General features: G+C 57.9%; 1 protein-coding gene and 1 long non-coding RNA gene across 9 annotated transcripts in view; one reads left to right on the top strand and one right to left on the bottom strand.

The window, feature by feature from the left end:
* Nucleotides 1–61: 61 nt before the first annotated feature.
* On the top strand, nucleotides 62–21,972 carry LOC110150480 (uncharacterized). Of its 5 annotated transcripts, XR_011491724.1 has the most exons (6): nucleotides 62–239; nucleotides 5,970–6,092; nucleotides 6,979–7,194; nucleotides 7,912–8,014; nucleotides 8,134–8,306; nucleotides 10,911–21,972. It is a non-coding gene; the product is annotated as an uncharacterized lncRNA (long non-coding RNA). The 5 variants fall into 5 exon arrangements; XR_011491725.1 differs by lacking the exon at nucleotides 5,970–6,092 and having other exon boundaries at nucleotides 8,104–8,306; XR_011491723.1 differs by lacking the exon at nucleotides 5,970–6,092.
* Nucleotides 4,706–22,467, bottom strand: part of EXOC3L4 (exocyst complex component 3 like 4) — a 44,959-nt gene continuing 27,197 nt past the window's right edge. For all 4 annotated transcript variants that reach the window (XM_020913447.2, XM_070477768.1, XM_070477770.1 and 1 more), the window contains 11 exons: nucleotides 13,205–13,617; nucleotides 11,656–12,307; nucleotides 10,599–10,710; nucleotides 10,262–10,384; nucleotides 9,805–9,905; nucleotides 9,524–9,604; nucleotides 8,199–8,313; nucleotides 7,323–7,442; nucleotides 7,084–7,236; nucleotides 6,309–6,430; nucleotides 4,706–5,238 (listed from right to left, as the gene is read on the bottom strand). In XM_020913447.2, the coding sequence (XP_020769106.2) occupies nucleotides 5,046–5,238; nucleotides 6,309–6,430; nucleotides 7,084–7,236; nucleotides 7,323–7,442; nucleotides 8,199–8,313; nucleotides 9,524–9,604; nucleotides 9,805–9,905; nucleotides 10,262–10,384; nucleotides 10,599–10,710; nucleotides 11,656–12,307; nucleotides 13,205–13,601 (2,169 nt within the window). In that variant the 5' untranslated portion in view covers nucleotides 13,602–13,617 and the 3' untranslated portion in view covers nucleotides 4,706–5,045. The remainder of the gene's footprint in view (nucleotides 5,239–6,308; nucleotides 6,431–7,083; nucleotides 7,237–7,322; nucleotides 7,443–8,198; nucleotides 8,314–9,523; nucleotides 9,605–9,804; nucleotides 9,906–10,261; nucleotides 10,385–10,598; nucleotides 10,711–11,655; nucleotides 12,308–13,204; nucleotides 13,618–22,467) is intronic.

The following is a 22,467-nucleotide window of genomic DNA, read 5'->3' on the forward strand; positions in this document are numbered from 1 at the left end:
CCCCGGAGGACCTGGCGGGAGGGCAGGGCCGGGGGCGGGGCTCCTCCACGGCCCCGCCCACTTCCCTCCGCGCGATGACTTGCACTTCCCACGGCCCAGGCCCCGCTCGCACGCTGCTTCTCCTCTCACTTCGCAGGGTCAGGTGACCCGGGACCCTGGCTGGGGCCTCTAGTTTCTCGGGGATGTCCCGCTCGCTCCCGAAGTGCGCTGGGCAGAGCCATCGGATCTTCTGTTGACAGGTGAGGAAACCAAGCCTTGGAGGAAACAAATCGACGCAAAAAGCTGAGGCCTTGAGGCTGGGATTTCTGCTGCCACCCGGCCTCCCTCAAAGGGGAAGTCACTTGCTCAGGGTCATTGGCAGCTGCACCTGACCTCGACCCGAGTCTCCTGACCACCCCAACGACCACGGGATGGTCAGGTCAGCTGACCAGGAGCCACCCTCCCAGGCCAGCCCCTCCCAGGAGCGCCCCCATCAGGGCAGGTGCACGCCGCCGACAGGCAGTGTCCCCTCAGGCCTCCGCCAAGCTGTCTGCTTGTTAATAGCCCTCCCTTCCTCCGGGGAGGAAGCCAGGGCCCGCGCGCCTTTCTGTGAAAATGAGGCCTGAGGAGAAAGGGCTGGAGGTGCTAGAGGTGGGGCCACACGGGAGAAAGCAGGGCCCGCTGGGCACCAGGGCCCCAATCCCAGTGGCCTGCTAAGGACTGCACTGCCTCCAGGGCACCAGGGAATCTCCATGCCAGCCCGTGGCCTGGGCTTGTTCCTAAAACGGCCTGGCTTTCCACAGCAGTTTTTGGCGGTGATGCAAGATGACCTGCTTCAGACCCGGGGCTGCCCCAACCCGGCAACCCAGGCTCTTTTCCTCCACGGCACAGTTTCCGGGAAAACAGCCTTTCTCCACGTAAAGTCCCACCAGGGACAGAGCGGGTCACGTGGCAAGAGTCGTGGCCGGCCAAGGCCGAGGGTGGAGGGAAGCTGCACCAAACCACCCCCAGGCCTTCCCCTTCCTCCAGTCCGGGTGCTGGAACACCTCATCCGGGGAGCTCTGCCCTCTGCACTTTGGAGAAGGAAGGCACGATGGTGGGGCTCAGGCATGGAGACCACTTGGGCCCTGGGGTCCTACCACCTCCATCTGTGGTTTCTGTTTTTGGCTGAACAGAGCAGCTCTTGGGGGCTCACTTCCCCCGAGGAGGGATGGAACCTGAGCCCTTGGCAGTGAAAGCGCAGAGTCCTAACCACTGGACCGCTGGGAAGTCCCCCATCTGGGGCTTTCGACACATTGTTTCACCCCTTTGGCCTCAGTCCTTTCTGGAAACAGCAGACACTCACTTAGGGAGCTGCCAGAGAGGGCTTCGGGGAGAGGGTGCATATAAATGATTGCCATCCTGAGGGAGTGCAAACAGGCCGGCCAGTCCTCCTCCTGCACATTTGCACTTTGTCCCATAATACTTCCAATGTTACACCAGGAGGTGGGGCCCAGTGAGGTGGAGTAACCTGCCCAACGTCTCACAGCTAGCAATGTGCAGAGCTGGGCTCCCAGCCCGCAGATGTCTGAATCCACAGCCTAATCCTTTTTTTTTTTTTTTAATTTAAGTATAGTTGATTTGCAGTTTACAATTGATCTGCAACCAACTAATCTGTATTAGTTTTGATCGCCCTGCCTGGCACAGGCCGGCCACCCAACACTCCACACTGGGAGACGGCTGGGGAAGCACCATCTAGCCCAGGGCGGCCCAGTCCCAGCTCCTCCCCCCGGGCCAATGGACGGTGGGCAGACATTGACCTTGGTGGGAGGGGGATCCTCTGACCTGCTGGAGGTCCCGAAGTGACTCTGAGGTAGAAAAGGAGGAGGTGGGAGAGGGGGCAGAGAGGGCCCTAGGGACCCTGCAGCCCCCTCTCCCCCGGGGCAGCGATGGGGGCCCTGTGAGGACTGCATCCCAGCCGCCGAGGGGCCCCGTGAAGTCCAGGAAGGCAGGGGCTGGGTTCAGCAGACCAGGAAGGAGGCAGGAGAGGCCGCGCGGGCATGGAGGTGGCAGGCGGCTGCCCCTCCCGGCACCCCTGCTGCAGGTCTCTGGCCGATCCCACCTACCCCAAGCTCCACACCTGCCGGGCATGGCCTCCCAGCATCTCCTGTGTCACAGAGGAGGGGACCCAGCCTCAGAGAGGACTGGGCCGGGTCACCTGCTGCGGGAGACAGCAGGCTGAGACCCAAACACCCTTGAGCGGGGTTGGCCCCAGGCTGGGCGAAGGGCCACAGAGGGAACATGTCCAGGTGGAGCAAGGGGGGACACCCAGGTCCCTCCTGTCGCCTAGGCTGTCTTGGGTCAGCAAGTTGGGTTTCCTGTCCTTGAAACTGAGCATCCTGCCTTGGGCAGGCTGGCCCATGCCCCCTCTCACCCCCAGCCTCATTAAGGAGCCACAGGCTCAGGGCCAGAGATGACCCTCCGTCCACAAAGGAGCCCCAGGAAATGTGGGCAATGGCAAAGCCAAGCTGAGCCCAATGGGGATGAGCAGGGAGCCACACAGGGGGAAGGGGGTGGCCAGGCAGAGGTGGGGCCTGGGACCCGAGCTCTGGGGGCACGCAGGATGTCCTGCTGCACAGGGGAACAGGCACTGGGCGAGCCCCCCAACCCCACCCCTGGGCGCTGACAGGGGCTGGCACATTCCAGGAACACACACACACGTGAACACACACACACACATGCACACAGGCTTCCTTATCAGCCAGACAACCTGGTCCTCAAGTCCGGAAGCAGCTCAGAGAGCCAGCCCTCTCCCCCCACGCTTGGCCCGGACAATAGGATGGCCAGGGAAACACTCTGGCTCTTCGCGAGGCCTCCGGGGACCTGGTGGTGGGCAGGGTCCTGAGCACAGCCCCCCAAGCCCGGGACAAGGATGGCCAATGGCAAGGGCCCTGGAGCCGAGCCAGCCTCGGTGCCCTGGCTTCAGCCCTCCCGGCAGTCCCCGGCCCCTCTGGCTGCACCCTCACAGGAGCTGTGTCTGGCCTCCTAGTCACCCCAACTCGGCCTCGGGAAGCCGACCCCAGCCCCTCATGCTCTGCTGGGCTCACAGGAACACAGCCGGGGCATACAAAGCCGCCGGGGCACGGAGGGTCCTGCTGGGAAAACCCTGCCTTTCTGGCTCTCAGCCTACATCCTTCCCGCTGCCACTCGGAAAGGCTGCTTAGCCCCTGCGCCTCCCCACCTCCCCGCCTCCCCCTGGGGCTGTTCCCCACTCGCAGGCCCCACCCACCTCAGGAGTCACTGACGGAGCCCCCCCCCCCCCGCCCCCGCACCCAGGGTCTTTTCTGCTTTTTCATGCCAGGCCCATGGGAACAGGGGGTCACGGGGGCCCCAAACCTGGCTTTATGGCAGGCCTTTGCTTCACTCCTCTTGGCCTGGGAGGCACAGACAGCACCCCCATTTCGCAGCTGGAAAAAAACTGAGGTGCAGAGAGGTGAAGAAACTTGCCTACAGTCTCCTGACTGGAAAGCAAGAGGTAGAACAGGACTAGCCTGGCTCAGAAACCCCGCCCGGGGCCCTCCGCCTGCAGCCGGGGGCTCAGGCAGGGCCAGGCCCGTCGGCCAGGGCCGGGGCCGGGGCGCAGAGGTGTCGGGGGTCGCAGGGGCTCTCTGTGGAGAAGCTGGCCAGGACCAAACCAGGGCCCCTACCCCGACCTCTGCTAGCCACCGGGCTGACTCGTGGGGTCCGGCTGGCCTGTCGGTCCCCTGCCGCTCCCGAGGGAAAGAGGCACCCCTTGGATACCTGCCCGCCTCCACCCCTCCCCGCCGGCTGTAGGACCTCAGGTCACCCATGCTGGGGCCTGGTGTGAAGCAACGCTGACCTGCATCCTGTGCTGGCCTCAGTTTCCCCACTGACACTAGGGCTGCCTGCTAGCGTCAGCACCTACATGCCCTGCCCCCACCCCACCCCTGTTCCCAGGGCCGGGAAACCCCAACCTCTCCTCTTCCTCCTTCCTGCCCCGCCCCTAGCCAGGCTGTGCCTGGCATTGCTCCTGACCCCCCCCAGGATCCCAGCAGGGGGGAGGGTGGGGGGGCACCCAGTGTGGCCACCCTCAGCGCCTCTCTGTCAGTCTCCCATCGCAGCGCTCCACTTTCCTGGCAAGCCCCAGGTTGCCAATGCAAATGGGGTTTCCTAGCAGCCTCGCCTGCAGGCTGGAGCCAAATTTCAGGGCCACATGTTCGTGAGAGAAGGATGAACAGGAAGGTTTGCAGGGGTCACACCGGAGTAAGCTCCTTGCAGGCTCACGTCCAGAGCTGGCACCTGCAGGGTCCACCCCTCCACACACTCACTCCAGGTTGACACTTGCCCTGTGGCAGCACACAGCTTTCACTGCTGGGAAGTCCCTCTCGCGTCTAACCCAAATACCTCAAGCTGTAGAACACGCTTTGGCCTCTCCTTATCTGCCAGGGCGCAGGCTTCGTTAGAACCGGACAGAGCAGTGCCCACCCCTGCGGGGCGAGGCTCACTTGGCACGTGAGGCCAGGGGCCCTGGGGAACCAGGGTCAAAGTTTGTTTTACTCTGTAACCACAGCGGTGGGCCTTCCCAGTTCAGACCTGCCTCACGCTCCCCTTTGGTATGGTGGGCTGGAAAAGGGAGTCAGCACGGAACTTCTGGTGGGCCCATGGGTGCATGGGGACACAGACCTTCTGTCTGAAGTCAACTTGGCCCTGCCCCTCCTTAGAGAGATACCGTCTTAATTCATGTTTATTTTAAAAATAAATACTCTGTTCTTCACTTTCATATTGGGGTGGTGTGGGACAGTTAGGCAGGGAGGCCTTCCTGGGTGGGCAGTACCGAAGGGAACTTCTGCACCAAACCCTCCTCCAAATGCCTGGAATGCCTCTCAGGGCTCCTCCTCCTGGCCATCATAAGGAGGAGGATGGACAGGACAGTCCACGACCCGGGGCTTCGGGCCTGGGGGCAGAGCTGAGGCTACCTCCCGGGCCCCCAGCTTGGGGCCCGGTGCCCAGGGGAAGGTGGCCACCCCTCCATCCACTGGGGTCAGCTCCGTCTCAGGCCGGCAGCACTAGATGCAGGTGATCACCATGCCCACGGAGGTGGACAACTCGATCTCCTCGAAGAGCACGCGGCCCCCTGTGGCCCCGGAGCCGCTGGCCTTGGCTGCAGCCCTCAGCAGGGCCTGGGTGTGGCGCAGGAAGTGCTGGTTCCGACGGTGGCCCAGACGGCGCAGCGCTAGGATGGCCAGCACGTGGTCCCGCCTGCAGAGACATGTGGGCCGCCGCTGCAGACTCAACAGCTCCAGGGACACCCTGCACCCCAGGGCGAGGGGGACCCCGGGGCTCGGACTGGAAGTGTTAGGGCACCCAGCATTCCTGGGGCGTGCCTGGGTCTTGAAGGGTGCAAAGCCCGGTGGAGACGGGAAGAGGCAAGCCTGATGGGAACGGCCTCTGAGGCCCAGGCAGAGGTTTGGGAAACCTAGTGGACCAAGGGAGGCTGCACGGGGCCGTGATGCCGCAATGCTGGGAGCGGGGACAGGCAGGGGAGTCAAAGCCTCTTCCCCTGAGAACCGTGCTGGGGAGCCCCGGCCCAGCAGCAAGCAGAGAGGCACGTGGGGGTGGGAGGCTTGGCCCAGTGTGCCGCGTCTCCCGTCCCGAGCACCCCAAGGAGCTGGAAGCACTGGCAGCACCTGGAGGGAGGGAGGGCCAGCCTGACTGTGCAGGAAAACCCCGAGGGGCCAAAAGGGGAACCTTCCGCCTTGGCGCAGTTACTCTGAGCCGAAGCCAAACAGACACTACGGGCAGGGATCAGAGGATTCTCCGGTGGGGCGGGGCCGGGGGCCGGGAAGGGGCTAGGCCTGGGGTTTTCTGTAGCCTCCCCATCTTGGAATCTCCAAGGCCATGGAGAGATTCAGCTGGGATTTCCACGTGTGTGATGACTCAGCAACCCCCAAACACACACCCTAGGATCAAAGCCTTCTTCCTCCTGGCAGGTCTCAGGCTTCCAGAGAGGGCTTGCTCCCGGAGCTGGGGGCCTGTGCCTTCCCCTAGGACTCACTGGAGGAAGGGCTCTGGCTCCCTTCAGACTCCAGGGACCACAAGACTGAATGAGGACGGTGAGAATAGATCACCGGGGAAGGGCATGCAATTCCATCAGGGCCCCCGCAGGTCCAAGCCCCGCCCGGAGGCCCCCTCCCCGTCCCCCATACCCCATCCCCAGAACCAGCTCCCCCCACCCGTGGGCTGCTCGCTGGCCCACCTGCAGCCACAAGAACTCTTCTGAAGGCACGCAGCCCGGTCCCCGGCCCCAGAACCAGCTCCAGGATACGAACCTGATGTCAGGGTAGCTTCTGATGAGCGTCTCCAGGTGCCGCCTGATGTCGTCCTTGTGAGTCTCGCCCATTATGTCAGCCACGCACAAGATAGCTTGGCCCAGCCACGTGGCTTCGGAGCCCTGCAGAGACGGGGAGACGTGGACGCGGTGGGCCACCCCCGCCCCCAGCCCCCTTCCGGCTCCTGCCTGCAGCCCCTCGGTTAGTGGCCCGATTAGCCCTCCTGCAGCCACTACCTTGGCCCCACCGGGACCGCCTCCCGCCCCGCGGCATGGGAGCGGCCCCGGCTCAGGGTTCCTCTTCCCTCCCCACGACATGGCGCAGGGCAGGCTTTCTGTGTCTGCTCAGGGGGGTGAGCCCAGGCCCCGCGAGGAAGGCCTGCCTGAAACCAGACGGGGAGTCGGGGACCAGCGGCCCAGATGAGGGGTGTCTGTGTGGGGAGGACATGCCTGAGCTCGCACTGCTGGGGGTGCGGTGGAGGAGAGGTCGGACACGGTCCCCGCACATCAGACGGGGCTGTGACCCTCATCTCTCCCCTACACCCTCCACAAAGTGTATGCAAATCAACGCAAATATATGCAACGTGTCCTCCCCACCTGGCCCTGCCCCGGAACGTGGAGAGTGCGGAGAATCGCTCGCCAAAGCCCGCCCACCAGGGGGTATCTTACAGGGGGTGAGCTGAAATCAGAATGAGGGGGGCGCTATTGGAGGTTCCGCGGGCTGGAGAACCCTCAAGAAGGCCAGCGCCCGGGGGGCAGTCAGGCGATGCTCCTACCAAGCCCTGGAAGGTGTTGGCGATGGCCTGCGCCTCGAGCCTCATCTTCTTGGAGCCACTCAGGCGGTCCTCACCCCGGAACCGCTGGTGGGGTCTCAGCACCTGCGCCAGGTACTCGCGGACAACATAGCGGTGCACCTCTTGCAGAGTCTCCTGGGGGGGGGGGGGGGCGGTGGGCCAGGGTCACCAGTAGGAGCCCTAGGCACGCCCCCACCATCGCCCGCCCCGCCCCCCGATACCTGGGCCAGGGGTGGGGCCATGTGCTCAAGGAGGCGGGAGAAGGCCACCACCTTGTCCATGAGAGGCTTCAGCAGGTCCTGGGTCAGCCAGGCCTTGGTGCACAGGACCCTGAAGAGCGGCTGGGGGCAGAGCGGTGGGCAGTTTTCCGAGGGCTGACCCCCAGCACCCATTAGACCCTCCCCTGGGCTCCCAGGGCATAGCTCCTGACAGGGGCGATTCAGGCCAAAGGACGAGCTGGCATCAGGAAGAAAGCCTGGGGAGCTGACCCCCTTCTCTACGGTATCTTGGGGACAGCCCCATCTGGCTCTAGACCTTGCCCTGAGACTGCCTCCTCCAGGCTGGGAGGCCCTGTGGGCACGGTTGGAGTTTGAGCCTCTAGCCAGGCCTTGCGTCGGGAGTCCTGGGGGCGCCTTGAGGGGCTGCATGAGGTGCCATCCTCAGAGAGTCTGAGTTCGTCTCTGAGATGAGGAGCCTGAAAGCGTTAGTCGCTCAGTCGTGTCTGACTCTTTGTGACCACATGGACTGTACCTTCGTCCATGGGGTTCTCCAGGCAAGTACACTAGAGTGGGTTGCCATTCCCTTCTCCAGGGGATCTTCCTCACCCAGGGGTTGAACCTGGGCGTCCTGCAATTACAGGCGGATTCCTTACCACCTAGCCACCAGAGGAGCCCAGGGAGAATGAAGGAAGAAGGTAATTCTTTCCCAGTTGTTCTTGCTCAGCTGGGAACGTGTCTGGGTCCCCTGCCTGCCCCCCGAAACACCACCCTGACACGCTCCTAGGTAAATGAGTGCCGTGACTTGGGTCCTCAGGCCCCAGGACACAGGGCGCACCTGCTGGGCAAGGAAAGTGGGGAGAGAAGGGCCCACCCCCTCACCTGCACATCGCCCTGCAAGCCCTGGAGGAGCTGCTTCTGAAAGGCGCAGGTGGCAGCCACCAGGGGCTTCTCCAGCTCTCCAAAGCTTTCTGGGAACTTGGCCAGAAGGTGAGTCCTGGGGAGGCGGAGGGGCCAGGGCGGGGCAAAGTGGGCAAGGGGGTCACGGCCTGGCATTCAGCCGTGAAGGCTGGGTGCCACCCCATCTCCGTTCACTCAGACTGTAGTGTGAAGGGCAGCCCCCTGGGGCGGCACAGTGGAGAAGCCCTGGGAGCAGTCACGTGAGGGGGCGGCACTCGGCCCAGGAGCCGAGCACAGAGGGGTGGGCCAGGGGAGGGTTCGTGGTCCTGCCGCATGGCAGAGCACCCCTGCGGCAGTGCTGAGCCAGACCTCCATCCCTCCTGGTGATGGAACAGCGCAGCACAGACGCTCCTGGCACAGGGACCCTCCTTAGAGGCTCGTGATAGTCGCTCAGTCGTGTCCGACTCTTCGTGACCCCATGGACTGGAGCTCGCCAGGCTCCTCCCTCCGTGGGATTTTCCAGGCAAGAGTACTGGAGTGGGTTGCCATTTCCTTCTCCAGAAAGGCAGGGACACAGAAAGGCAGGCTAAATTTCTACCAGGGGCTTGACCAGAGATGGCCTACCCCAGAGTCCCCTGTGCCCAGGCCCAGCCTGGCACAGCCTAGGGACAAAGGAGTGTTAGAGAGCCAGTGACTCATCACGGTCATGCTTTGGGTTCCCAGAGCCCTGGGTCAAGCCCCAGATCCACCATGTGCGGCCCGTGTGCCCGTGGACCAGTGGCGATGCCTTTCTGAGCCTCCACACTGCATTCCCGTCCCTACGTGGGGGCATCACACCATCAGCAGTTGAGGGACACTATGGCTTGGCTTGGGGCTGAAGGCACTGGCAGCCCACAGGGGAGAGGAACCCGGGCCCCAGCGCCAGCAAGGCCTTGGGGGTGGGGGGGAGGGAGTGTCAGGGAGGGCTTCCAAGAAGAGAGAGGGTCCCTAAAAAGGAAGAAGGCTGAGCGGGAGGAAGGGAGGAGAGAGCGCGGAGCCCTGGGTGGCAGGGATGAGCTGGGCAAGGGTGGTTGGAACCTTGGCCTCTGCTCAGCCCTGAAGCTCCCCGCGTCCCTGCCAGGGCCTCAGCTCTGCCGGGGCCACGGGAGGACCCCACGGCGGGGCGGGGACGAGCACGGAGGGCGGGTCCCCTCCGGGAGGCCTCCAGGGACAGGCGCCTTGGGGCCGCAGGGGCGGTGTCTGCGTCGCGGTTCCCAGGGCTCGCGCGCCCCCTGCCGGTCACGTCGGGCACCGCGGGGCAAACCCACCTGAGCTCCTCGAAGGCATTGATGCTTGCGCACAGATTAGGCTCGCTCACCGCCCCCGACTCCAGAAAAGCCTTTTTGAACCTGGGGGCAGGGTACGCAGGGGCCTTGGAGACCCTCCCTGGCTGCTAAGGCCCCGAGTCCGCCCTCCAGGCTTCTCTCTCCCAGTTGTCCGGAATCTCGGATTCCGAGGAAACGGGATGGGTGGGTCCTCCCCAGGGACGACCAGCGTCCACACTCTGGCCACCCCGCCCACCACATCCCGGCCCAGCATTCATCCGCACCTGGGCAGGAAGAGCCCCAGCGCCCGCGCGCAGATCCCCAACGTGGTGGCCTCCAGCTTCGTGGAGATGGCGCCGGCCGCCTTCGCGTGCTCCGCCACGAGCTGCGAGCGAGCGCGTCTGAGTCCTTGGTCCCGATGCCCCAGCGCCCACCTTGTGGCGCGGGGACGTCTCCACCCTGCCCCGCTCTGCCTCCCAGTCTCGGCTCCGACTTCCAGGAGCCCCGATTTCCTGGGTGGTCAGTCCTCCCAGCTCCGCACACCAAGCCCCCCACCCCACCCCCCGCTAAGCTGGGAGCTGTGGCCTCGCGCTCCCAGCCTGGCCATGAGACCCGAGGACCTCCGACCGCGCCCCACGTGGGGCCTCAGGCTCCCGTCCGACGGGGAGGCGGTTGTGACTGTGTCTTGTAAGTATCTCCACCGCCAGAGGCCCAAAGACACGTCCTTCCCTCCGGGCGCACCATGCAGACGTCCGAGGACAGCGTCGTGCGGTAGATGCCCTGCAGCACGTCGGGGGCCTCCGCAGCCGCCCAGCGGTCCTGCTCCAGCTGCAGGATCCTACTGAAGCAGCTCGCGATCTCGGTCTGTGCGGGCCAGGGAAGGGGCCGCGGTGAGACCCTCTCAGGAGGGAGACCCCCCCTACCTCCAAGCCCTAGGGCGCGCCCTTGGAGACAAGCGCACCCCTGCCGAGACATAGGAGAGGCTCGGACCCTGGGCACTGCGCCTCCCAACCCCGCGGCATCGACCGCCCTCCACCTGAACCCCGCCCCCTCCGGCCCGGCCCCGCCCTACTCTCACCTCCAGAAGGCTGGTGCAGGCGTCCTCCAGTTGGGCCCAGGCGTCCGGTGCCAGGAGCGGGGGCAGCGGCTCCGAGGGCACAGTCTGGTCCTGGGAGCCCAGGAAATCGGGACTGGAAGGCAGGGCGGGGCCTGGAAGGTCTGGGCGGGACTCTGATGCGGCCGCAGCTGCCCCCACTGCCCTCTGCATAGGCTCAAAGCCTAATGCCATCGCTGAGGCCCGGAATCTGGGCTTCTGTTCACACGCCCAACCCCCCACCCCGCCCTCCAAGATTCCGTGCCAAACGCCTCTCCGCCCGGCTTCCCACCTCAGGATTTCCTGGCTAAGCAGTCGGCGGAGCGTGCCCCGAAAGCATAAAGATGGCAGTCCGGATGGACCTCGACCAGTTTGCTTCGGGAATGACCTCCACCCTCTCGCTCGGGGTTCACCCAAGATTGAGCTCTAAACGCCCCCAGGACCTTGCAGTTCAGGGTCCAGATAGGATCCAGCCCACACCGGGGCGTGTTCCTGTCTGCAGCCACACAGAATATTAAGGAGCCCAGCACGTTGGCGCCCCTTCCAACTGCCCGTCTGCCTCGTGAGGTGGGGAGCGCTCAGGTGGACGGGGGACCCACCCCATCACTTTCTGAAGAGCCCTGAACCGAGGTGTCCATCCAAAGCAAGAGTGGGGGTGAAAGCCAGCCCTCAAGGAGCGCGGTGAGCCCGTGGTTGTGTCCAGCGTGGAGGGGGCGCCCTTGGCCAGTTCACTCAAAGGCCCCGCGTGGACTAGGCGGGACTCACTGGGCTCACCGCCTCGGAAGCAACCCCGCCCGTAGCGCTTTCCAGCTTCGGGACCCGAGTTGGAGAGCACCAGGGTCTGGGATGGGGAGGGGAGAATGTCAGAGGGCTCCCGGATCTCGGATCTTGGGTGCCTAACAGCCAGTACTCTCCCGGGGAGGACAAGGAGGAGAAAGGTGCCTTGTGCCCTTCAGAGCAGGTTCCCGAAGACCTCGCGGGCGGGCAGTGCCAGCCCCTCCTTGCCCTCGCCCCACCCCGCGGCCTCCGGCCTGGGCCTCACCTGCCGTAGACGTTGGTGGCCCAGTCCAGCAGCACGTAGAGCTGCTTATAGCTGCGGGCGACGTGCGTGAGCTCCTGGAAGCGCTGGGCCACCGCGCCGTGGAAGGCACTCAAGTAGGTCTGCCAGGCCTGGAAGCCGGCGGCCGCGTAAGCGGGGTGCACCTCCCGCTGCACCTTCTGCAGGTCGCTGCGAACCAAACCGCTGAGCTCGGCCAGGAGCCGCGCCACGTCGGGGGTAGCGTCGGCCGCCCCCGGGGCCTCCCCCGCGCCCGCCTGCCGCACGCGTTCCTCCGCGCTCCGCCGCACCGCGTTCTCCCAGTGCAGGCGCCAGCCGCGCGGCGTGCGCAGAAAGTCGCCGTCTGCAGGGGGCTCCGGATGGGCCTCCTCTTCCGCAAGCACAACGCGGGCCACCTCCGCGAGCGCGGCAGCGTCCACTTCGTCCGGGCCCAGCGTCTCGCAAACGATGGCGCCGATCTCCGCGGTCAGCCCGTCGTAGTGCAGGCACACGTCCATGGCGCGCCGCGCAAAGTCCGTAGGGTCCTGCTGGAAGGTGCACGAGGCTTTCTCGGCCACTAGCCCCGTCTCCAGGTGCCGCAGGTGCTCGAAGGCGGCCAGGAGTTGCCGCTTGGAGATGAGGTCGGCCACAGATGTGCCTTTTGCAAGATCGGGCGAGAAGAGGGCCAGTGAAGGGGACGCTCCAGGTAGGCCTGTCGGCCTGGACCCTACACACCCCGGGCTGGGCTGCCTGGCCCCAGAGCGCTACGGAAGGCCTGCTCCAGGAGCAAGGGCCCCGACTGCCCTATGTCCTTTGGAATTGCCTTTGAAGAGGCAGATCCCAGGTCCCGAGCCTGGTTCAGATCACGCCTGGGATGGTCCTCCCCTTGCCTTCAGCCCCTACATCGGCCGCTGCTCCCTGCGTGGAGCTGGACCTGGTGGGCTCCAGTGCAGTCCTGACTCAGGTCCGGTGGGGCCAGAGCTCAGGCTGGTCGTGTCCTTGGATGCCCAGGCTCCTGCCCACGGTGTCCAGCTTCAGCATTTCTTGTTCCCAGCTGTTCCCTGCTCTGGACCAGCCTCCACCCCGGGGGAGCCCTCCACCTTCTCCTGCACACCCCTTCAGGGCCCATCTCCTGGGTGGCCCCCTGATCTTGCCTCCAAGAGGTCTTGGCTCCCAGGCACCCTACATGATCATGTGATCTGAGTGGGCCAGTGCCTTGACTACCAGTCTGGTTTGGCCAGGAGCCAGGCTGTGAAAGCCCGTGGAGTTCTGGGGCCCTGCAGATCTGGGTTCAAATCTCATTTTTCCACTTCCCAGCTGTGATATGTGAGGCAAGTCACTTAACCTCTCTGAGCCTCACTTCTCTTGGCTGCCCTTGTTGAAATGCTGGAAGGATTTTACCATGCAGTTGTGCACGGGCAGGGGTTTGGGGTGGCTGGGGAGGGTAACCCATCAGGAAGCCTGGGCCCTGCTGCCCCCTCTCTCTCTGGCCTTGGTTTCCTCCCCTGCTGAGTGTGTGTGTGTGGGGGGGGGGGGGGATGGAGGGAGGGTTCACCTTCGGCTTCCTCGGGCCCCGTCCCCGTGGACGACCGCTGGCCAACACCTTCCTTGGCCTTGGAGGACCCCTTCCTGCCGCAGGCCAGCCCTGGCTCAGAGGTCTGGTCCCCGGCGGGACCGTTGTCTGAAGTGCGTCGCAAAGACCGGAACAGGAAGCGGCCGCTGAGCCTGAGCAGCCCTGTGTCCCCTCGGGGGTCTTGGCCCGAGGCCCGCTGGCTCACCCTCGAGAAGGCCCTCCGCAAAGTGCCCGGGCCAGGCCTGGAGCCCTCCGGCCGGGCGCGGGGTGCGTCCTCGCTGCTCGCCCGCCGGGCTCCCTGGGCTGGGGTGTGCGGCTCCACGGGCTCTTGAGGGCGGTGCGGCTCCGGCCCAGAGGCCTCTGTCTGCGGCAACGGCATCTCGGAGTCAGCGCAGCTGGGGGTGAAAGGGAAGCTCAGGCAGCTGGGGCGGTGGTGGTGGGGGAGTGACCAGTCGTGGGGAGCAGACACCGAAACCCCATGAGATCCCATGGGGCATGTGGGGGCCCAGGTGCTGGTCAGGGAAGCTTCCCCCTCCACCGGAGGTGACCCCAAAACTGGAAAAGGAAAAACTGGAAAAAGAAACGTCAAGAGGAAATGTCAAAACGTCAAGAGGAAATGTCACGAGGCAGCTCCCTTGGCCTGAGCCATCTTTGTGCCAGGATGCAGCTATTTCTGCAGACAACGAACAGCTACTTCTATCAGGAAACCTCCCCGACACCATTTTCCATGACAGTCTCCCCTGGGTACCCACGTGCGCTGGGTGTGCCAGGCCAGACCCTCCCACCAGAGCTGGAGAGGAAATGAACATGCAGATTCCTGGGCTCAGCCCAGCCAGCAGCCCACAGTCCCCAGAGTGGGCCTAGAAACCATGTCCAGGGCTTCCTGAACCTCGGGTCCTGAGGCCTAGCGTGTCCACCCCCTCACAGCCCCTTCACTGCCCCCCTTACCCCTCAGCTCACCCCCTTTCAGCCATCAGGCTCATTGCTTCTGCTCAAAGTGGAGCTCAAGGGCCCCCGTGGAGGACATCCACCCCTTTCCCTGGATGTCCCAGCACTGGATGGGGTGAGGTCAGGCTGGAGGGGGCTGGCCCAGGCCACTGGGGGCTTATCGAGGCCTTGCAGCCCGCAGGGTAGGCTGTGGGAGGGGCCTTGGTTCTATATTTAACCAGGGGCTGGAGACTCCCAGCACCCATTCTCACCCATGATCTCCTCCCGGCTGCCCCCTGGAGAGGACGGGGAGGGGGTCTCCAGGGCGTGGGGGCCTGGGCCAGGGCCCTCACCACCCCCAGGCGACCCCAGGCTCCACTCACTCCCCACCCCCTTTCAGCCCAGCCTGGCTGTTGGAGAAAAGAAGAGAAACTTCTTGGCCTTCTGGGACCTCCCACCCACCCCACTGTGTAAAGAGGAGTTGAAAGTGGTGGGGGGCTAGCAAGTTCTCACTTCAGCCCGAGGAGCTAGGGCCCAAAGGAGGGCAGGACCTGCTGAAGTCACTGACCAACCAGAGGCTGAGCCACCCCCCATCCCCAGGTCACCCCTCACCACGGGGACAAAGGCCAGGCTGGAGCCAGCACCCAACCCTTGGGTGGTATTGGGCCGGAGTGGCCTCTCCCCAGGCCTCCGTGTGCCTGGGGTGATTGACACCAGGACAGGCAGGGCCCAGACCCTTACCCACCCCCGCTCCACCTGCCAGCGAGATGTCTGTCCAGGGGACAGACATGCAGGGGTTCGCCGAGGCCTACCTTCCTCTCCCAGAGGCAGCTGAGCAGCTGGAAGGAGGCTGCCCCAAGGGAGGGGCTGGCCCAGGTGCTCGATGTAGGCCTTATCAGCCCCGCCCTGGCCACAGGTCGTGGTTCTCCCGGATGCCAGGACTCGGGGACCATGCCCTCAGATCAGGCCCGACACAGCAGGGAGCATCGTGCCAGCGGTCGTCTGTGCCCCCCACCCCCACCCCCCGCAGTGCCCCCAGCACCCAGCAGGGGCAGGAGTGGTGATGAAGAGAGCCATTCCAGGGGGTCCAGCCTGCTACGCTCTGGGCTCTGTCTCTAGGGAGTGTGGGGGCAGGACAAGCCAGCCTACCTTGGTTGGCAAGCGCTCACACTTAGTAAGCACCTACTGTATGCTCGGTCCAATGCCTGGCACGTGTCAGATCCCCATGACAGCAAAGCGACAGGGTGTCATTCACCCCACTTCATAGATATGGAAACAGGCTCAGAGAGGGGCAGGGTCTTGCCTTAAGCCACACAGCTCAGGGGCGGGGAGTCAGTTCCAGCCCGGGTCTGGCTAGGAACCTGGGAGCAGAGGCTGAACCCTGTCTCCCAGTACCAGCTGCCCAGCGTTGCTGCCCAGGGAACCCTTCTCCTGGCAGAGGGTCTGAAGGTAGGCAGGCTGCCAGATGCCAGGCGTGGGATCAGAGTTGAAGTTCTCCCAGGAAGCCTAGGGGAACATTCTGGGGGAAGAGGGGCAGCTGGCAGCTGGGTCTCACGGGAGGTAACAGAGGCAGAGACTTGAAACGCAGCCACCCTGCCTGACCACCTCGTCCCAAAGCCCATCGAGGCCCCCCTGGTGGTCCCCCTGCTCCCTGAATCTTGCTTCTGCAGCTTCCCGAGACATTCTTGACCTTCATGAGGCACAGGTCAATCAGGTCACTCTCCTGCTTTAAACGCTTCCATGGCTCCCCACAGCCTGGCATTTGAAGCCCCTCTTGCCTCCATCACGGTCTGAACTTCCTCCAGCCTCACTTCCGGGCCTCCTGGGCCTGCACCCAGCCAGCCTCCCAGCTTCTGCTCAGGCAGCTCCTTCTCCCAGCCCCTCCCTCTGCTCCCCAAAGCTGACCTGGATTTCAGAAGCTGGGGCGCAGTTGCCTCCGCCTCCGAGCAGTCCTTGGGCTGTACCACCTGCCTGCTCATCAAGCCCCCGGACTGGCCCCCTGTGGCGATGGGGTCTCCTCACTGGCCTGGGAACCTCTGTCCATCCACCCCTCCCTGTCTCCCCGGAGCCAGCCTGCGGGGGTGTCAGGGAATGTTTAACAGTAGGATTCCTGTGTGCTGTTTCCTATCTCTCTTGAGCCCTCTGTTCCTTACCAGTCCCTATCAGGGGCCAGAGGAGCTGGCAAGCTGCTCCCAGAACTGAGATCATAGAGATGGGATGCTTGCATTAGCTTTTCCATTTGGTGAAAGGGATTACTTATCAATCCTCTTGATACGGATTGCTTTTGGCCTTATAGCCTCTGTTGCTCCTTGTTTCCTTGGTAACTTGTAAAGTCAGGTCTTTTTTGATCTTTATCTGAAGAAGCTACCTTGTAATACGGTATATATACTCTTACAGAATCCAATAAGCATCCTTGCTCCACCAGAGACTTGGGTCCCCGTGTCCTTCTTTCTCTCTCTCTCTCTATTTCTGGATGATTCCCTGGAGCATGAAGGCCGGCTGCATAACCCAGGGCATATTAGCCTCTTTCCTACTTTCACTTTCATATCGTCGACTCCAGACCACCAGGTTCTGGTCCATTAAAGGACCTCAACAAGTGGCGCCCAGAACAGGGGCCTGGTATTCACAGTACTTCGGACGGAGTGACTCAGAGCCTATTGAAGCCGGTAAGTACAAGGACATAGGTCAAATGACTGGAAAGGCCCCTCACTTTTCTACTTTACTTCATCATTTATTTAAAGTTCAGGGACTTTAGGTTTCACACCAACGAGTAGAGGCTTGCCTTCAAACAATAGTTGAACATAATCCCTGGTTCCCTGATGAAGGCAGTTTTGATTTAGAAATTTGGTATCCGGTCAAAGAGAATGTTGAACAAGCCGCCAGATGGGGAAAATATATTCCAGTTGATTTCTGGACCCTGTGGGCTCTCATTAAAGCTGTAATTCTGCCATTTCAAGGCAATTCTAGCCCTCCTGATATTCGACAACAAACAATGCTTATTACATGAATATGAATTAGATGATGAAACTTTATAAAAGGCCCAATTAGAACAACACAAAATATTTCAGAATTTTCCTACAAGCCCTGCCCTGCTGCTCCAAATGCTCCTCCTCTGCCAACAGGCGTGAATCCAAAAGTCTCTCTTTTTCTAGAACCTAATGATTCTGACGACTCTCCTGAGATACTTTGTGACACCAAAGCTGGCAAAACTTTTCTGGATAATAATGATAAGTCCTTAGCACAAACTCATATTTGCAAAAAATTGCTACCTACTCACTCTCCTTCGAGACAGAGGTTCTCTCTGAATTGCTGGCTTTGCAATCACAAGTCTCTGAAGCCGGTGGTTTTTCCGCCTTCCCAGTTTTTAGAAATACTAATGCTCAAGGGCAAATAATACCTCAATATGAAGGTATTAACCTTTTTCACATGCAACAAATGAAAAAGGCTGTAACTATGTATGGCCCACATTCGCCTTTTACTAGAGAGATTCTAAATGCTATGGCATCTTCTATTGGAACCTTTATTCCCTATGATTGGTGAATTTTAACAAAAGCTCTCCTTAAACCAGGAAAATATCTTCAATAGACAATGTGGTTTCAAGATATAGCCAGAGATCATGCTAACAAGAACACTCGAGCTGGCGCTCCCCAAAACCAAACTACTTTTGAAAAGTTAATGGGCACCAGACAATTTGATGCTATAGAAGCTCAAATACAATGCCCTCTTTGTTGCATAAACAATTAAAAACAGTGGTCCTTGAAGCCTGGGATTGATTACTCCTCAAGGGGAACCTACAGGCAGCTACACTAAAATATTACAAGGCCCTAATGAAGCTTATGCTGATTGTTAAGCTAGATTAGAAACTACTATTTCCCGTACTGTAATCTGAGAAGAAGCTAAAAGGCAACTAGAGAAATTATTTGCTTATGAAAATGCAAATCAGGAATGTCAAAAGGCTATAGCCCCAATTCGTGAGACAGGGACTATTATTGATTATTTGAAGGCTTGTCGAAATCTGGGATTAGAAACTCAAAAAATGCAAATACTAGCTGAAACAACAGCTGCTTGTTTTAAAAAGGGAAATGAGTGATGTTTTATATGTGGGGATAAGAACCATTTAAAAAGGGATTGCCCTAAGAAAGCTAATCAAAAAACCTCCAAAAGTGTGCCCCCGCTGCCATAGGGGAATGCATTGGGCCAAAGAGTGTAAATCTAAATTTGATATTGAAGGAAAACCTATTTTGGGAAACTCCAAGCAAGGGACCCCCCCAGGACCCCTTCATCAAAAACCAGGGGCAAAATCCATCTTTTCCCTCAAACCCTCTACCTCCAGCAATGCTGCCGTCTATATACCAGCCCTAAATGATTTTCTCCTTTACCCTCAAGCAGTCCCTTCTAGAATACCTACCTGACTTTTTGGGCCCCTGCCCCCACAAACCTTTGGTCTTTTACTTGACTGATCTAGTTTAACTTCTAAAGGGATTACTGTTCACCCTGGAGTAATTGATTCAGATTATAAAGGAGAAATTCAAATTATGATGTCATCTCAGATTTTATGGCAATTCAAAAAGGGGGACAAAATTGCTCAATTACTCCTTTTACCTTACATTTCTATTAACTCCTCTAATGATGTACGGACATGTGGATTCGGCAGTACAGATCAAAAACAGTCCTTATGGATATCATTGCTATCTGAATTTGCCTGACTGAATATAAATATCAAAATTAATGGTAAAAGATTTTCTGATCTCCTCGATACTGGATCTGATATTACTATTATATCCAAACATTTATGGCCCAAATCCTGGCCTATACAAAAAATATCTTGCGAAATTGCAGGAATTTCTCAAACCAAATTACAAGAAGTTTATCAAAGTGTTCAAATCTACCTATGTGATGGACCAAAAGGCCAACCTACAACATTAAAACCTTATGTGATAGATGCACCCCGTTAATTTAATAGGAAGGGATTTACTTATGCAATGGCAAACTCAGATTTACATTCCACATTTTTCCTAGGGGCCACTGCTCACTTAACAAATAATACAATTATTAAAATAACTTGGAAGTATGACAAGCTCATTTGGACGGAGCAGTGGCCCCTTACGAAAGAGAAACTACAGGCTGCTGAAGAACTTATAGATGCACAATTAGAATTGAAACATATGGAGGAATCTTGCTCTCCATGGAACTCTCCTATTTTTGTTATAAAAAAGAAATCTAACAAATGGCATCCCTTAACAGACTTTAGAAAAGTTAATGCATCTATGAGACCTATGGGTGCATTACAACCAGGAACCCCATCGCCTACCACTATTCCTCAAAATTGGCACATTATTATTATTGATTTGCAAGATTGCTTTTTTAATATACCTTCACACCCTTTAGATCAAGAGGGATTCTGCTTTCTCTCTCCCTTATCCGAATCATATTGGGCCTCATAAACGACACCGATGGACTATGCTGCCTCAAGGAATGATGAATTCTCCCACCATGTGTCAGTACTATATAGCTAAAAGCCCTTGAGCCTGTGAGAAAACAATTTCCTGACTCTCTTGTTATCCATTATATGGATGATATATTGCTTTCGGATCCGTTTTAGAAACTCAACACATGTTTGATTTAGCTCAACAATGCTTATAAAACTCTGGACTATTGCCCCTGAAAAAATTCAAACCTCTACACCCTATCATTACTTAGAATTTGTTGTTAACAGACAATATATTACTCCCCAACTAACTCAGATTCATACTGATAAATTATCAACCTCAAATGATTTTCAGAAACTCTTAGGTTATATAAATTGGATTAGACTCTCTTTAGGCATTGCTGATTTTCAACTGCCATTCCCTTCTCCAGTGGACCACATTCTGTCAGACCTCTCCACCATGACCCGACCGTCTTGGGTGGCCCCACACGGCATGGCTTAGTTTCATTGAGCAGAAGATATTAAGAAGAGGTGGCAAGAATGCACAGAAGAACTGTGCAAAAAAGATCTTCACGACCCAGATAATCACAATGGTGTGATCACTCACCTAGAGCCAGACATCCTGGAATGTGAAGTCAAGTGGGCCTTAGAAAGCATCACTACGAACAAAGCTAGTGGATGTGATGGAATTCCAGTTGAGCTATTTCAAATCCTGAAAGATGATGCTGTGAAAGTGCTGCACTCAATATGCCAGCAAATTTGGAAAACTCAGCAGTGGCCACAGGACTGGAAAAGGTCAGTTTTCATTCCAATCCCTAAGAAAGGCAATCCCAAAGAATGCTCAAACTACCACACAACTGCACTCATCTCACATGCTAGTAAGGTAATGCTCAAAATTCTCCAAGCCAGGCTTCAGCAATATGTGAACCGAGAACTTCCAGATGTTCAAGCTGGTTTTAGAAAAGGCAGAGGAACCAGAGATCAAACTGCCAATATCCACTGGGTCATCAAAAAAGCAAGAGAGTTCCAGAAAAACATCTATTTCTGCTTTACTGACTATGCCAAAGCCTTCGACTGTGTGGACCACAATAAACTGTGGAAAATTCTGAAGGAGATGGGAATACCAGACCACCTGACCTGCCTCTTGAGAAACCTGTATGCAGGTCAGGAAGCAACAGTTAGAACTGGACATGAAACAACAGGCTGGTTCCAAATAGGAAAAGGAGTATGTCAAGGCTGTATATTGTCACCCTGCTTGTTTAACTCATATGCAGAGTACATCATGAGAATTGCTGGGCTGGAAGAAGCACAAGCTGGAATCAAGATTGTCGGGAGAAATATCAATAACCTCAGATATGCAGATGACACCACCCTTATGGCAGAAAGTGAAGAGGAACTAAAAAGCCTTTTGATGAAAGTGAAAGAGGAGAGTGAAAAAGTTGGCTTAAAGCTCAACATTCAGAAAACTAAGATCATGGCATCTGGTCCCATCACCTCATGGGAAATAGATGGGGAGACAGTGGAAACAGTGTCAGACTTAATTTTGGGGGGCTCCAAAATCACTGCAGATGGTGACTGCAGCCATGAAATTAAAAGATGCTTACTCCTTGGAAGGAAGGTTATGACCAACCTAGATAGCATATTAAAAACAGAGACATTACTTTGCCAAAAAAAGCCTATCTGGTCAAGGCTATGGTTTTTCCAGTGGTCATGTATAAATGTGAGAGTTGGACTATGAAGAAAGCTGAGTGCCGAAAAATTGATGTTTTTGAACTGTGGTGTTGGAGAAGACTCTTGAGAGTCCCTTGGACTGCAAGGAGATCCAACCAGTCCATCCTGAAGGAGATCAGTCCTGGGTGTTCATTGGAAGGACTGATGCTGAAGCTGAAACTCCAACACTTTGGCCACCTCATGCGAAGAATTGGCTCATTCTGATGCTGGGAGGAATTGGGGGTAGGAGAAGGGGACGACAGAGGATGAGATGGCTGGATGGCATCACTGACTCGATGGGCGTGAGTTTGAGTAAACTCCAGGAGTTTGTGATGGACAGGGAGGCCTGGCATGCTGTGATTCATGGGGTTGCAAAGAGTCAGACACGACTAAGCGACTGAACTGAACTGAACTGAATTATCAACTGACTAATCTATTTAATACTTTGAAAGGAGATCATGATTTAAATAGCCCTTGATCACTTTCTCAAGAGGCACCACAGGAACTCTATTTGGTACAAAATAAATTACAGAAGCAATTTCTTACTCGCATTAGACTAGACTTACCTTTAGAACTATTTGCACTCCCCTCTCTTCATTCTCCCACGGGACTCCTTGCCCAACAAGAACACCCAATAGAATGGATCTATACCCATTTTAGAGGAATAAAAGTCACTTATACCCTACCTTGATTTAATTGCTCTAATCATTATCAATGGAAGAAATAGGACTAAAACTCTAATTGGCTCGAATGCCCATAAAATTGTGATACCTGTCAGTAAATCTCAATTTGAGAATGCCTTACAAATGTCTACTGATTTCCAAATAGCTTTTCTGGAATATTTTGGAGAAATTTCATTTCATTATCCTTCTAACAAGCTATGGAATCTCTTCAAAAATACTGAATTTATTATTTCCCGCATCGTCAGCTCACAGCCAATCCCTCAAGCTGAAGTTTTCTATATAGATGGGACTAAGAACTCTAAAGCCTCATTCTGGTCTCTCAAAGAATATAAAGTTTTTTACACTAAATTCCATTCTGCTCAGCAAAACAAATTATATGCTCTTACTCACATCACACACTAAAATTGCAAATAAAAAAAATTAAAAGGGGGAATACCCTGGAACATTGCTATCTTCCCTTTCTAAAGTAGACTCTACTAGACGCCAACATAAGATAT

The sequence above is a fragment of the Odocoileus virginianus genome, chromosome 16 (genome assembly GCF_023699985.2).
Source record: "Odocoileus virginianus isolate 20LAN1187 ecotype Illinois chromosome 16, Ovbor_1.2, whole genome shotgun sequence".
Lineage (NCBI taxonomy): Eukaryota > Metazoa > Chordata > Mammalia > Artiodactyla > Cervidae > Odocoileus > Odocoileus virginianus.